We start from the raw sequence: 16613 nt of genomic DNA, 5'->3' as shown, positions 1-16613 counted from the left end.
CTTTAATTTTGCACATCAATCTCTTGTGTGGGACCTTGTCAAAAGCCTTTTCAAAGTCCAAATACACCACATCCACTGGTTCTCCCTTGTCCACTCTACTGGTTACATCCTCAAAAAATTCAAGAAGATTTGTCAAGCATGATTTCCCTTTCATAAATCCATGCTGACTTGGACCGATCCTTTCACTGCTTTCCAAATACGCTGCTACTTCATCTTTAATAATTGAATCCAACATTTTCCCCACTACTGATGTCAGGCTAACCGGTCTATAATTCCCCGTTTTCTCTCTCCCTCATTTTTCAAAAAGTGGTGTTACATTAGCTACTCTCCAGTCCATAGGAACCGATCCAGAGTCGATAGACTATTGAAAAATGATCACCAATGCACCCACTATTTCTGGGACCACTTCCTTAAGTATTCTGGGATGCAGACTATCAGACCCTGGGGATTTATCAGTCTTCAATCCCATCAATTTCCCTTACACAATTTCCTGACTAATAAGGATTTCCTTCAGTTCCTCCTTCTCACTCGACCCTCGGTCCCCTAGTATTTCCGGAAGGTTATTTGTGTCTTCCTTCGTGAAGACAGAACCAAAGTATTTGTTCAATTGGTCTGCCATTTCTTTGTTCCCCATTATAAATTCACCTGATTCTGACTGCAAGGGACCTACGTTTGTCTTCACTAATCTTCTTCTCTTCACATATCTACAGAAGCTTTTGCAGTCAGTTTTTATGTTCCCAGCAAGCTTCCTCTCATACTCTATTTTCCCTCTCCTAATTAATCCCTTTGTCCTCCTCTGCTGAATTCTAAATTTCTCCCAGTTCTCAGGTTTTCTGCTTTTTCTGCCCAATTTATATGTCTCTTCCTTGGATTTAACACTATCTTTAATTTCCCTTGTTAGCCATGGTTGAGCCACCTTCTCCCGTTTTATTTTTACTCCAGGCAGGGATGTGCAATTGTTGAAGTTCATCCATGTGCTCTTTAAATGTTTGCCATTGCCAATCCACCGTCAACCCTTGAAGTATCATTCGCCAGTCTATTCTAGCCAATTCACGTCTCATACCATCGAAGTTACCTTTCCTTAAGTTCAGGACCCTAGTCTGTGAATTAACTGTGTCACTCTCCATCTTAATAAAGAATTCTACCATATTATGGTCACTCTTCCCCAAGGGACCTCGCACAACAAGATTGCTAATTAGTCCTTTCTCGCTACATATCACCCTGTCTAGGATAGCCAGCCCTCTAGTTAGTTTCTCGACATATGGGTCGAGAAAACCATCCCTAATACACTCCAGGAAATCCTCCTCCACTGTACTGCTACCAGTTTGGTTAGCCCAATCTATATGCAGATTAAAGTCACCCATGATAACTGCTGTACCTTTATTGCACGCATCCTTAATTTCTTGTTTGATACTGTCCCCAACCTCACTACTACTATTTGGTGGTCTGTACACAACTCCCACTAGCATTTTCTGCACTTTGGCATTCTGCAGCTCTACCTATACAGATTCCACATCATCCAAGCTAATGTACTTCCTTACTATTGCGTTAATTTCTTCTTTAACCAGCAGCGCTACCCCACCTCCTTTTCCTTTTTGTCTATCCTTCCTGAATGTTGAATACCCCTGGATGTTGAGTTCCAAGCCGTGGTCACCCTGGAGCCTTGTCTGCGTAATCCCAATTATATCATATTCGTTAATAGCTGCCTGCGCAGTAAATTTGTCCACCTTATTCCGAATACTCCTCGCATTGAGGCATAGAGCCTTCAGGCTTGTCTTTTTAACACACTTTGTCCCTTTAGACTTTTGCTGTAATGTGGCCCTTTTTGCTTTTTACCTTGGGTTTCTGTGCCCTCCACATTTACTTTTCTTCTTTCTATCTTTTGCTTCTGCCCCCATGCTACTTCCCTCTGTCTCCCTGCATAGGTTCCCATCCCCCTGCCATATTAGTTTAACCTCTCCGCAACAGCACTAGCAAACACTCCCCGAGGACATTGGTTCTGGTCCTGCCCAGGTGCAGACCGTCCAGTTTGTACTGGTCCCATCTCCCCCAGAACCGGTTCCAATGTCCCAGTAATTTGAATCCCTCCCTCCTGCACCACTCCTCAAGCCACGAATTCATCTGAGCTATCCTGCAATTCCTACTCTGACTAGCACGTGGCACTGGTAGCAATCCTGAGATTACTACCTTGAGGTCCTGCTTTTTAATTTAGCTCCTAACTCCCTAAATTCAGCTTGTAGGACATCATCCCGTTTTTTACCTATATCGTTGGTACCTATATGCACCATGACAACTGGCTGTTCATCCTCCCCCTCCAAAATGTCCTGCAGCTACTCCCGAGCCATCCTTGACCCTTGCACCAGGGAGGCAACATACCATCCTGGAGTCTTGATTGCGGCCGCAGAAACGCCTTTCTATTCCCCTTACAATTGAATTCCCTACCACTATAGCTCTCCCACTCTTTTTCCTGCCCTCCTGTGCAGAAGTGCCACCCATGGTGCCATGAACTTGGCTGCTGCTGCCTTCCCCTGAAGAGTCATCCCCCCCAACAGTATCCAAAATAGTGTATCTGTTTTTATAGGGGGATGACCGCAAGGGACTCTTGCACTACCTTCCTTCCACTGCTCTGCCTGATGGTCATCCATTCCTTATCTGCCTGAATAACCTTTGCCTGCGGTATGACCAACTCACTAAATGTGCTATTCATGACATGCTCATGATGCTCCAGAGTAAATCCAGGTGCAGCCCCAGTGCTGCAATGCGATCTGTCAGGAGCTGCAGCAGGATACACCTGTAAATAAGAAGTATTTGCTGTTCTCATCAATATGCTTTGATGAACTATTAGTTAACAAAAACTCCTATCAGCAAGTGTAACAAATGAGGTTTAACTCTAAGCAGTTCTGCACTGAAATACAAGATGGGCTTTTCCCACGATTGGCTGAATACAGCGGCAGTAATGATTTGAAAGATGATTACTAGATCCCAGTGTTCACCAAGATATCTAGCTGAAGATTCCATTTTTGTGATAGGTTGGAAAATTGTTCCACTTTACAACATTTTAGTGGACACTAGGGGCCAAAGTCGGTGCAGGTTGCACCCGCAGCCGATGAGGATCCGCTGGAAATGTATGTGCAGATCGATCATTTAACCATAGTGAACATTTTCTGTTAACTCTAGCCATAAAGCGATGATTCTTGCCTGAACAAGTCATCAGAGACTGAAGCCAGTATCAAATGCGTAGATTACGCATGCTCTGGGCACAATCAAAAAAGAAAGATAAGCGAGAGGTTCTTTTTCATAGAATCATAGATGTCACCATACAGGTGAGGGAACAGAAAGAGCTAACTACTCTAATCACATTTCCCTATCCTTTCTAATCATTTCAAGAACTTTACCAAATCCATTGTAAATAATGTCATAATCTCTGGCTTAACAGCCACTTGTGGTAAAGTGCTCATGTTCTAATAATACTTTGTGAAAAATGTCTTCTAACTTGCCCCTGCATTCTTCTACGGATTATCTGAGCCGATGCCTCCTTGTTGTTAGTTCACCAATCAGTGAAAACAATCTTTCACTATCTACTGTCTTAAAATCTTACTGAAAATAGAAAATTCACAAGGCCCAGATTATATGTATTTCAAACTTTCATCATTTTGAAATCCTCTATTAGATCACTCATTTCTGTTCCAGTAAAAATGCACCAATTTCTCAAGTCTTTCTGAATAACTACAGCCTCTCATTCCTGGTAGAGAATTGTCACTGTATGCTTTCCATCACTTGAACATCCTTCCTAAAATTGGGAAATTTAGAACTGCATACAATACTCAAATTGTGGCCCAGCCAATGCCTTGTACAAATTCAGTATTCCTTCCTCAATTCAACGACAAAAAGATGAAAGACAACCATTTTGTTAAAGAATGTGCAATATATACTTACTGGTCACTAAGGTTGAGGATGTTTGGGCTCTTTGGCTCTTAGTTTGGATTGAGAAGCCAATTTTTAGCTTTCCCAACCCAGCATTCTAATCCTGAAGCCCATTTTCTCAAGATTCCAAGGGTGAATTTCTGTCACCTATCTAGCAGTTGCACTTCAAGAAATGTAATTATTGTGTCTCCACAATTTGGGAGGGTGGTGCAAACAGACGGTGCAGGGCAAGTAGGTGCCCAAGATGCAGCATGGTCACCCAGGGTCCTCCTGCAAGTCACAGAATTACATCGAAATGACAACTCGGAAATGACCAATGCCAAGTGGGTGTTTATCCTCCCTCTGAGCAGTATGCCTATCTCACGTGTCTTCTCTGCTCCCATATTCTTTTATTTCCCTTTCCTTCAGCCACCTATCTAACCTGTTCCTAATTGTTGACACGGTCTCTGCTTCAATCACTAACTTTAGTAGTGCATACCACAGCCTCACAAACCTCTGTGTAAATAAGTTTATCCTGTACCCTGTTTTAAATCTCTTGAGATGAATCTTATGCTCCCTTGTTCTAGACCCCTCAACCACTGGAAACAATCTGAGGGTGAAATTCCGTAGTGCAGGCACCGCAATTCGCAATATGCCCACAACTGTTCAAGGAACAAAGGCAACATGTCAAATTAATGCTGACCACTAATTATACTGATTGTAGTGCACAGCCCAGCGCTAAATGCGCTGCTTACAGGCTGTGTGCTCAGCAGGGGGCTCGAGTTCTTGATTTTCGCGCAAGGTTAACTTTACTTAAAGCGCCTCTTAAAGGCAGTCTGCACCTCTTAAATGTGAGCTGCCTTCTGGCGATGAAAAATATTAAAAGTGCATTTTATGTAGTCTACATGGATTTCAGCAAGGCCTTTGACAAGGTCCCACATGGCAGGTTGGTCAAAAAAGTAAAAGCCCATGGGATCCAAAGGAAGGAAGCAAGTCGGATCCAAAATTGTCTCAGTTGTAGGAAGCAAAGGGTAATGGTCAATGTTTTTTTTTGACCGTTTCCAGTGAGGTTCCATATGGTTCAGTACCAGACCCCCTGCTTTAGTGATGTATATTCAATGATTTAGACTTCAATGTAGGGAACATGATTAAGAAGTTTGCAGATGGTACAAAAATTGGCCATGTGATTGATAACAAGGAAAAAAGCTGTAGATTGCAGGAAGATATCAATGGACTGGTCAGGTGGGCAGAAAAGTGGTAAACGGAATTTAATCCGGAGAAGTGTGAGATAATGCATTTGGGGAGGGCTAACAAGGCAAGGAACTACACAATAAATGGTAGGATACTGAGAAATGTAGAGGAACAGAGGAACTTGGAGTGCATGTCCATAGATCCCTGAAGGTATCAGGACAGGTAGATAAGGTGGCTAAGAAGGCAAACGGGATACTTTACTTTATTAGCTGAGGCATAGAATATAAGAGCAGAGAGGTTATGCTGGAACTATATAAAACACTAGCTAGGCCACAGCTAGAGTACTGTGCAAAGTTCTGTTCACCACATTACAGGAAAGATATGATTGCATTAGAGAGGGTACAGAGGAGGTTTACAAGGATGTTTCTGGACTGGGGAATTTTAGCTATGAGGAAAGATTGGATAGGCTGGAGTTGTTTTCTTTGTAATAGAGAAGGCTGAGGGGAGATTTAACTGAGGTGTATAAAATTATGAGGGGCCTAGATAGAGTGGATAGGAAGGACCGATGTCTTTTAGCAGAGAAGTCAATAACCAGGGGGTATAGATTTAAAGTAATTGGTAGAAGGATTAGAGGGGAGTTGAGGAGAAACTTTTTCACCCAGAGGGTGGTGGGAGTTGGGAACGCAGAAATGCTCATCACATTTAAAAAGTACTTGGATATGCACTTGAAGTACCGTAGCCTGCAAAGCTGCGGACCAAGAGATGGGAAATGGGATTAGTCTGGACAACTCTTTTTCGACCGGCACAGATACGATGGGCCAAATGGCCTCCTTCTGTGCTGTAAATTTCTATAATTCTATGAACTGAACTACGAGCTTCACAAATTTCTCAATGTGCGACTCCTCCATCCCCACCCCCTGCCACCATCACTCACTTACCAACAATCTCTACCAAACACGAGACACACCTCACATTCCTAGGTTCCCCTCACCCCCTTGGAGGAAACAGTGCTGGCCATTCTTGGCAGGGGCATGACTGAGCCCTTGGCCAGGGGCGGGGCTGAAAGAATAGAAGATCCTGGTATTCTCATGTTATCCTTCTTCTCACATCCCACTTCTCTGGGAGAAGCTTGTTCTCTTTGCTGCCTCTGCTCCATCTCCAAGTCATGCTGCAGACTACAACTAGAGCCCCCAGGACTGGGAGCAAGTGCTGTTCTCAGATGACTTCCTTTAAGAACCAAAGCCTTGCAAACATCCAGTTGCACTCCCTGCACTCCCGTCACAATTCAACAACTTTTTAAATGACTTACACCAATCCACTAATCAAATAAAATGTAAAGAAACCAGTACAAAAGCAAAAATCTAAACTTACCTGAAAGTTGCGTGTGTCCCTTTAGGAAGCGTTGGTAGAGGGTTCGTCATCCAGCTGAATGCATGTTCTGCTGTCCATGCTTTGACGAGGGTGTTAAAAGGAGCGGCTATGTCCAAAATAGCAGGTCATTTGTCAATTCAGCGTTGTACCCTGATTGATGTCACAATCTTTCGAATTTCCATACCTGCAGCGAGCGCAGGCAACGGCAGCACTGCTGACCTGTCCAAAATGGCGGCTGCTGCGTTCTGCGCCAGAAATGGGCAGAAACGAGGCAGCCGCCATTTTTTCACCGAAACCAGCCTTTTCAGCCAGCCCTAGCCAGACGATTGTCACAGCCTCTGTTTCTATCTTCTCTGTCCCATCCATTCAAAATTTTAAACACCTCTATCAAATCGCTCCTTCATTTCCTCTGTTCTAATGAAAATAGCCCTAATTTTTCAATTCTTTCTTATTTGTATCAAACCAGGCAGTATCCTAGTGAATCTGCATTGTTCCCTCTCTATTGTCTCAACATCCTTCTCATAGTGTTGCACACAGTACTCCAACTCTGCTGATACACCGCCTCCATTAAGACCGACTTCCGGATCCAAGCAAAAAAAAAAACAACAAAGAGCCGAATATCGCTCAAGAGGCGACCTGAACCGCAGCTGCGGTAAAAACCATCGAAACGGGGTGAAGCGCCCCATTTCAGGCAGGGGGTAATTTCTACCCCCTTACTCTTGTACTCCAAGGATCGCTGTGGGATGCTAGAGGCTTACCGGGGCGAAAAACTGAGCCGAAAATCCGCCACTTTAAAACCGCTGCCATTTCCTTATTCCCTATTATAATTTCATCTAATTCAGCCTCTAATGGACTAATACTTACTTGTGTTACTCTCTTCCTTTTTACATACTTGTAAAAGTTCTTACAATCTGTTTTTATATTTCTTGCTAGTTTATTCTCATATTGTATTTTCTCCCTTTTTATAAATGTTTTGGTCATCCTTTGCTTGTTTTTAAAGCTCTCCCAATCTTCAGGCTTATTTCTATTCTTTGTAACATTATCAGTCTCTTATTTTAATCTAATGCCATTGTTAACTTCTTTAGTTAGCCACAGATGGATCACTTTTCCCGTGGAGTTTTTATTTCTCAATAGAATACATATTCGACGAGAATTTTGGAATATTTCTTTAAATGTTTGCCACTGCTTATCTACCATCATACATTTTAATCTAATTTCCCAATCTACCTTAGGCAACTCACCCCTTACACCTATGTAATTGGCTTTATTTAAGTTTAAGACTCTTGTTTCCAAATGAAATATTTCTCTCTCAAACTAAAAATGTGAAATGTTATCATAGTATGGTCACTCTTCCCCAGAGGATCCGTTAATATGAGATTACTAATTAGTCCCATCTCATTACACAATGCAAGATCTAAAATAGCCTGTTCCCTGGTTGGTTCCATGACGTATTGTTCTAGGAAACTGTTTTATATTCTACACCTCTAGCCATCAAACCAGTATTCCGCTAGCTTTCTTTATGGCCTTATCCATTTGTGATGCTGTTATTAATATCTTGTGAACCTGAACTCCCAAATCCCTCAACTCTTCCATATCACCCTGCTTCACCCATTCAAAATATAATGACTACTTTTTTTTAACCAAAATATACCATCACACATTTGCTGACATTAAGTTCCATATGCCACTTTTCTTTGCCCATTTTGGCATCTTATTCATATCCTCTTGCAGCTTCCTTTGGTCCTCAGCATTTTTTAACTACCCCATCTATTTTAATATCATCTTTAAATTTGGATAACACTCCCTCTAGTCAGGTGCTGTCCTACTGCCATGCATACTCTGGTGGGGTCAGCACTGGAGGGCACTGGTGGTGCAATTCCAGTGTAACTGCCGGGATCACGTCCTGCACATTTTCAGATACCTTATAGTTTTCAGCAATAAATGGTGCACAAAATAGTGCTGCATTGCTTACCAGAGTATGTAATGTGCACTTTTAGAATCTTGAAAATTCCCTTCCTTGAAGAGGTATTGACAGCATGCACAATATTCCAGCCCTGTTACTAAAATCACATCCGTAAGAGTCATATTGGCTCAGAGAACAAAGCTACTGATCAAATATCAATTATTAATCAGATTGCTTTTGTATCATATTAAAGTCACATTCAAAAATATCTCCTTTCACTCAGCATGCTGGCTATTCTTTCATAGCTTTCAAAATTGTGACATTTTACATCCGGTGACATCTGTTAAATTGATTTTCTGCCCAGTTTCAACAAATGTTATAAAATAGAAAATCCGAAGTGCACAGATCTACTAACCATTTCTTCAGTTGCAGTATTTGTAGAATAAATATTTTCTCCCTTCCATTTTGTCACTGAAGTCTTCCTCCAGTACTTTAATCATTCAGTGCACCAAAGGCAATAATTAGAAACAGAAATGTATTTCTGTCGTCCCATGGTTCTATGGTCTGGGCAGGGATTACTATATTGGTGTCAACTTATCTACCGAGAAAATAAAGTGACTATTCAAAATGAATATATAATATTTCACCAAAAATAACCATTTCACCTGCAGATTCTTAAAATGACTAGTTTCTACTAAAGTATAAGTCATGAGAAGATTATAAAAAAATAATGTTGAATAATGGAAAAATATTTGCTATTCATTAGCAGAGCTGCTTGTTATTGTGGTAATGCATCAATATTGCTCATAAAGGAAAGTGAGATTAGTCTCCTGAGGTAAACACAATTACTGGGCTTATCAAACACTACTCAAATGCAAACCTGTTTGTACTGTGACAGTGCATTAATAAAAGTCTCCCGCTACCACACCAACATGGACCTTTATTTCTTTCCTTATCAGTTTTCTTTGTGGCTCTGTGCTTGATTACTCTAAGCTGAGTAAAGATTTGAGTTATGAGGATTGAAATACAGTTGGACCACTATTAACCCATAGATAATTTAAGAAGCTCCATAGATGGACTAATTCCTGTGATCTACAGTGTGTGCTCAAATTAGCACAGTAAAAACAGGCTGTGACCTTATTGTGCATTCCGCTTGGCTGTCGGACCACGATTGCAACTCATCTGACTGGACGTGACAAAAAGATTTTATTTTGATAACTTGAAATGAACTTCAAGCATTGTTGAGCATTCATTTCTGATGCCTGTGAAGTGCATGACAATGCTGTATCCATTTGTGTAAAAATGTAACAGCACCCTTGACATTCTGCACAGCAGTCTGTGTTATGTAACTAACTTTTTTGCACTGCCATTTCTGTGGGTTTATTCAATCAATCCCTCCAGTAAGACTTGTGAGACTATAGCAGCTATTAAATAAGTTAAGGCATATTTTGAAATTCTAAAAGGCTGCACTGTGATCCCATTTCAGAAACATAGCAACAAAAAGCATCACATGACTGTGAAGGATCTTAAAAGGTAGCTGTTGCAAATGGAGATTGGCAAGGAGAGAGTGCCCCAGTGTAAAATGTAAACCTATAATCTATCATTTCAGGATTTTAAATAATGCCAAAGCAATGTGTGAATGTCTCAGCAAGATGCTCTGAACAAAACCAGTCAGTTCTTAAGTAGATTCGCCATGAAATTGCAGTGAGATTTATCAGAAATACACATTTATCATTAAGATTGACTCTGAATTGCTAACTGCAGCAACTTCACCACTAACACAGCAAATTCTACATGGAGTAAGTCAGACACAGTTACGGCCATGCAAACCTCCAGCAATTCACTTGAGGAATGTCTATGAATTAACCATTCAAATATTTGTTTCCTAAGCATTATGACTGGTACCATTCTTTCCTCCATATTACTCTTAGCTGTTCCACAGACATTGCACTTACAGGTTTCTCACAGTATGCAGTAATAATGTAGGTCCTGACAATTCTTGAATTACATAGATTACATAGAATATAAGGTACAAAAACAGGCTATTCGCCCCAACCAGTTCATGCCAGCGTTTATGCTCTACTCGAGGGGGTCTACGATCCCCCAATTACACCAGGATCCTGCCCATCAGGAACCTCAAGACTTTCCGAGCCCGGGGGAAGTTCCCTAATTTGGCTGACAAGTTCCGATTCCTACCTGCCGACCAGTCTAAAGGTCTGACTGAAACCTGCTGGAGTGAGGGAGGTGCCAGATATCCCACCTCACCCCAGAAACAGACTCCCTTTGTAAGGGAGCCGCAATCAAATTTAGAAAAAAATCTAGCTCAACCCCAAGTGGACCCAATAACCACTGGTGACTGGGGTCTGACCAGGCGTACTTCTTCTAACCACTGGATCTCAAGGAAGGTCCAGGTACAGGAACTCCTGACACAGGAAGCCCCTGGCCCCGATCTTATCCCCACCTTGACACAGGCCAGGAAATTTGGTGAAACATTCAGTTCTGCTGGACTCACACTGCATTTTTCAGTCAGAACTAGGTGGGCGCCTGGGGCTTCCATTTGAAGCCAGCAGGAGTTCCATTAACATACACAAAAGCGGGCTGGGGAGTATGCCATGACACTTCCTTGCCTGCCCCAGAGGGAAGCAAGCCTCAGTTGGACATGCAGGTGGGAGAGCTGTTAAAAAGCCTGTAGCTTTTGCAAGTAAGTGCTTCATGCCTTTTAAAGTGCACTTTTGCCTTTTTATTTTACTTTCAGCTGGCACTTAGATTTTCATGAGTCTTTGCACCAGTTACTTGTTTTTGCCACAGATTTCTTCTATTGGCAGTGGAAGGTTTGCCAATATGGATCCTCCAAGCTGAGATGTACGGAAGAAGAAGGAGGAGTTGTGGAGGTACACCAGATGGGTCAGGTTGCTCTAGAGGTGCTCTGTGCTTTCCTGCCTGGTGCCCCCACCCTCACATCTACAGGGAGAGGTAAGATACCTCGCTTGGCCAGAAGGTGTCCTTTTTGCAATGATGCTGTGCCAGCAAACCCCCTAGTGGCATCACAATGTGATGTGAATGCCTGACTAATAAAATCTGGCCATGTTTTATTGACTAGCTTGATTGAATGTGATATTTATCATGTAAGAATGCAAGGAATGTAATCTGATATCTGGACCCATGGATTGGGAGCTGATTGAGGGCGTTTGAGCTGGATTTTCCGTTTTCTCCATTCTTGGGCAAAAACCTGAAAATTACAATTTTCGCTACGTTACTGATTTAAGGCCTAACTTTCATCGCTTGCGGTCTGCGCCGGGGCGCAGCGCAAAGGGAGGCGTTGCACTATTATTCGGGGCGCAAAATATCCTCGCTAACTTTAGTGCGGGGCCGGTAGCGCTGCGAGAGAGGCCTTGGGAGAGGAGGAAAAAATTCAAAAAAACATTCAAAAAACATTACCAAGACCCTTACCTAACAAATCTGCAAAAAAATAAAGAAATAAAAACTTTAAACTTACCTTTTTTTCAGGTTTTCCAACTTACTGCTGCTGGTAGGACTGCGGTGTACGGGCCGGGTGTGTCAAAACTCGGACGGTATCACAATCCGAGTCATTCCATCACCGGCACAGCTCTCTCTGGCGGTGCTTCCAAGCACCGCCGCAAATAAGGAACTGTGGATCGCAACCGGGCTTAGCGACCGGGTTTTTGCCATGGAGAGTCAAAACGCGGCGAAAACCCGGTCGCAAACCACCCGAAAATCCAGCCGTTTATGTTTAAAGGACTGCCTTCAACATGCAAACTCTTCTCCTCAGTTCGTTTTCTTAACTGTCTTCCTGATGTAAAAGGCAGATTTCTGATACTCTGCCATCGTAGTCATGGTCAATGGATCTACAACTGAAATACAATTATATTTTATTTTAAAATCCCGTCTTCAAAAGAGAATACATTTTTGAATTTTTGATATTGTCTTAAATTTATTGAGTATTCTTAAAACCAAAAAATGAAATGTAACTTTAAATTGGGTCGTTTCATGGTTTGCTGAACAAGATTTAACCCACATGTATTTCCTGCACTATTTGTTGATTTTGCATCCCACGTCTCTCCTAGATGAGCTTTATTACCTTTGTACTATCATCATTCATGTTAATGAATAAATGATAAAATACTGAGATTAGTTTTGACATTGTTACTCAGTTGCAAATTATCTGTTATGAAAATGACATGATTCAATCTTTCTTAAAGAGTCTTCTGGGTAATAATATGATGGATCTGCAGATATTTCATATTATTAAAAATGAATAAAATCATTTTCCTTTACAAATTAAAATGTTAATAAAAATAAAATGCTGCAGTCATTATAATTTAATTATGAGAAACAAATTGTAATTTTTGTTGCAATTAATATTGAAAGTCTGTCTTTCCAAATCCTATTTAAAAATGTTGAACCATTTATTTTTGCTGTCAGCTGTTTCATGTTGCATTGGAGTCAAGCAAATCTATTCATACAACCGACAACACTGGCTCTTTTAAAATGTCGTATCATTACTACTGAACATCAATCACAGTTTGACCTTGCAACATTGTCTGGACACCATTGAAACATAACAAGGGACATGGGCTTTCTGTTCATTGGTTTCAATCACTATAAAATAGACATTACCCACTGCAACTCTCCAGATGTTTCTAAAAAGAAGTTAACCTTCTGACTTCAGTCCAATCAAACAAGAGTGAAGAACCAGGATGATGCTTTTCATTGTGAAGGTGTCCACTTTATTAAGTGTTCTTATAAACAAAGGCAAATTGCTCTGCTTGGATATCCTTGGGGACTACATTAGCCCTTCCGACTGCATACACATGTTTAGACCTAAGGGTCTACATCCGCCTGGTTGTATTGGTTTGATTATTGGCATCAATTACTTCACAGCTATGACACTCAGAAGGCAGGAATAGCTTTATTACTGTAATAACTCGATAAAAAAGAAATGCTTTAAAACAAATACAAATGTCCATCTGCTCATCCTGTCATCTGCCTATTAATTCTTATTTCTTATTCTCTCTCTTCTATTTTTATTATTTTTACTTTTTGTGTCTAATAAAACTTTCTACTTTAACTACTTTTTCTGCTACCTGGGTGGAAGCCAAATTGTAAGTATTAACTTCTGATTGGTTCCTAAGACTGTTTTGTCTGCGTACCAAGTGATGGCACTGCAAAGATTTACATTGTCATATCATTGGCACAACAAGGTCCCCCAAGGTCACTCTTTGGCACATTTAAAGCATCAACCAAAGATCTGTTACTGCAGGACGAGTTATCTCAACTGTGCTAGCACCCCCATCTTGTACAGGCAAGATAACTTATCCATGATGTCAGACAGGTCAATACTGATTAGAAACATAGAAACATAGAAAATAGGTGCAGGAGTAGGCAATTCGGTCCTTCGAGCCTGCACTGCCATTCAATGAGTTCATGATTGCAGTTTTATTTGTGATGTCAATAGCATGTGTCAGTGCAAAAGGCCTAAAATTGTTATTAATCGGTCTAAAATCAACTTTTTTTTCTGTAGGGGTGGTTTAATGTTCTCAGAGCTGTGTTCTCAGGTTGGGGATGAAGGATGATCTTTTTCAATAGGCATTCACACTTGGCAGTTATAATGAATAAGGACACAGAACACATTTCTATATAAGGCAGGTCAGATGAATTAAGCACGCTGTTCATTACCTTACCTTCTTCAGCCATGTGCTCCAGTTTTACATACCTTGTTCGACGTGCCTTTCTGTCATAACCCCCAAGCTTTCACAAAATTTGCAATGGATTATGCCAAAGCATTCTGAATGTAATTTTCTAAGGACCTACTGGCAGTGAGGAACCTTGCCCCAGCAGCAAACTGGGAGCAGTTTGACTGCTCACCCCATTAATCCTGCAAGGGTTGCGGGGGTGGGGGGGGGGGGGTGGTGGTCGGAGGCAGGTTGGGGGCAGGTTTGTGATTTTATTAATTTTGACATCTCACCCTCTTATTTCAGCAATGGCTTTGGGTCAATAAGGTATGCTTTTGTTATGTTTGAACCCACAGTCTTAAAGCGTATTGAAGGTGAAAGATAGGTTACTGTCTGCTTTACTTTCTTGATGTATAACAAATGGTGAAAATTGTTAAGTATCGAATAACTCCACGAGGCTAAGTACAGTGAGCTAGTTCAGGCAAGACCTTACTCCAGTTTATTTATTCTCAAAGTGAGGATTCAACATGGCTGCCAACATTATATACACGGTTTGCACGTGTCTGCCAGTGACCATTAGGACTCCGACAGTCGCGCCCTTTGGTGGCAGGTAAAACCCAGTTAACATAGATAACAAAAATATTTGGTCTAATTTTGTAACACCTCGCATAAGAACATAAGAAATAGGAGCAGGAGTAGGCCATATGGCCCCTTGAGCCTGCTCCGCCATTCAATACGATCATGGCTGATCCAATCATGGACACGTCCATCTCCCTGCCAGCTCCCCATAACCCCTTATTCCTTATCATTTAAGAAACTGTCTATTTCTGTTTAAATTTATTCAATGCCCCAGCTTCCACAGCACTCTGAGACAGTGACTTCCACAGATCCACAACCCTCTGAGAGAAGAAGTTTCTCCTCATCTCAGTTTTAAATGGGCAGCCCCTTATTCTAAGATTATGCCCTCTAGTTCTAGTCGCCCCCATCAGTGGAAACATCCTCTCTGCAACAACCTTGTCAAGCCCCCTCATAATCTTATACGTTTTGATAAGATCACCTCTCATTCTTCTGAATTCCAATGAGTAGAGGCCCAACCTACTCAACCTTTCCTCATAAGACAACCCCCTCAATTCCGGAATCAACCCAGTGAACCTTCTCTGAACTGCCTCCAAAACGAGTATATCCTTTCGTAAATATGGAAACCAAAACTGCACGCAGTATTCCAGGTGTGGCCTCACCAATACCCTGTATAACTGCAGCAAGACTTCCCTGCTTTTATACTCCATCCCCTTTGCGATAAAGGCCAAGATTCCATTGGCCTTCCTGATCACTTGCTGTACCTGCATACTAACCTTTTGTGTTTCTTGCACAAGTGCCCCCAGGTCCCGCTGTACTGCAGCACTTTGCAATCTCTCTCCATTTAAATAATAACTTGCTCTTTGATTTTTTTTCTGCCAAAGTGCATGACCTCACACTTTCCAACATTATACTCCATCTGCCAAATTTTTGCCCACTCACTCAGCCTGTCTATGTCCTTTTGCAGATTTTTTGTGTCCTCCTCACACGTTGCTTTTCCTCCCATCTTTGTATCATCAGAAAACTTGGCTACATTACACTCGGTCCCTTCTTCTAAGTCGTTAATTTGGATTGTAAATAGTTGGGGTCCCAGCACTGATCCCTGCGGCACACCACTAGTTACTGATTGCCAACCTGAGAATGAACCATTTATTCCGACTCTCTATTTTCTGTTTGTTAGCCAATCCTCTATCCACGCTAATATATTACCCCCAACACTGTGAACATTTATCTTGTGCAGTAACCTTTTATGTGGCACCTTGTTAAATGCCTTCTGGAAGTCCAAATACACCACTGGTTCCCCTTTATCTACCCTGCTCGTTACATCCTCAAAGAATTACAGCAAATTTGTCAAACATGACTTCCCCTTCATAAATCCATGCTGACTCTACTTGACCGAATTTTGCTTTTCCAAATATCGTGCTACTGCTTCTTTAATAACATTCTCCCAACGACAGATGTTAGGCTAACTGGTCTATAGTTTCCTGCTTTTTGTCTGCCTCCATTTTTAAATAGGGGCGTTACATTTGCAGTTTTTTAATCTACTGGGACCGTCCCAGAATCCAGGGAATTTTGATAAATTACAATCAATAGAAACATAGAAACATAGAAATTTACAGCCCAGAAGGAGGCCATTTCGGCCCATCGTGTCTGTGCCGGCTGACAAAGAGCTGCACGGCCCTTTGTCAGCAGCCCTAAAGGTTACATACAAACCCATGAACAATGACAGAAAGGCAAAGAGCATCCAGCCCAACCAGTCCGCCCCACACCACTGCAACACCTCTTATACTAAAAACATCTACACTCCACCCCAACCGGAGCCTTGTGATCTCCTGAGAGAGGCAAAAACCAGATAAAAACCCAGGCCAAATTAGGGAGAAAAAATCTGGGAAAATTCCTCGCCGACCCATCCAGGTGATCGAAACTAGCCCTGCCGTATTCTATTCCCTGCAGTACTTACCATTATGTCTGCACCG

At 41.7% G+C, this 16613-nt stretch overlaps 1 protein-coding gene across 10 annotated transcripts in view; it reads right to left on the bottom strand.

Moving 5' to 3' along the window:
• sgcg (sarcoglycan, gamma) overlaps positions 1-16613 on the bottom strand; it is a 1035170-nt gene that overhangs the window by 811694 nt on the left and 206863 nt on the right. The window contains exon 1 of one of the 10 annotated variants that reach the window (XM_070892213.1): positions 11865-11901. The exons of 7 other annotated variants lie outside the window; for them this stretch is intronic. Coding sequence is in view for 2 of the 3 variants with exons in the window: in XM_070892216.1 (XP_070748317.1) it covers positions 8784-8786 (3 nt within the window). In the remaining variant the exon portion in view is untranslated. Of the gene's footprint in view, positions 1-8783; positions 8804-11864; positions 11902-16613 lie in introns of those variants that run through there. 2 more of the 10 variants (XM_070892216.1, XM_070892205.1) reach the window with 2 other exon arrangements.

The sequence above is a fragment of the Pristiophorus japonicus genome, chromosome 10, assembly GCF_044704955.1.
Source record: "Pristiophorus japonicus isolate sPriJap1 chromosome 10, sPriJap1.hap1, whole genome shotgun sequence".
Lineage (NCBI taxonomy): Eukaryota > Metazoa > Chordata > Chondrichthyes > Pristiophoridae > Pristiophorus > Pristiophorus japonicus.
This window is presented reverse-complemented; position numbering and strand designations above follow the sequence as displayed.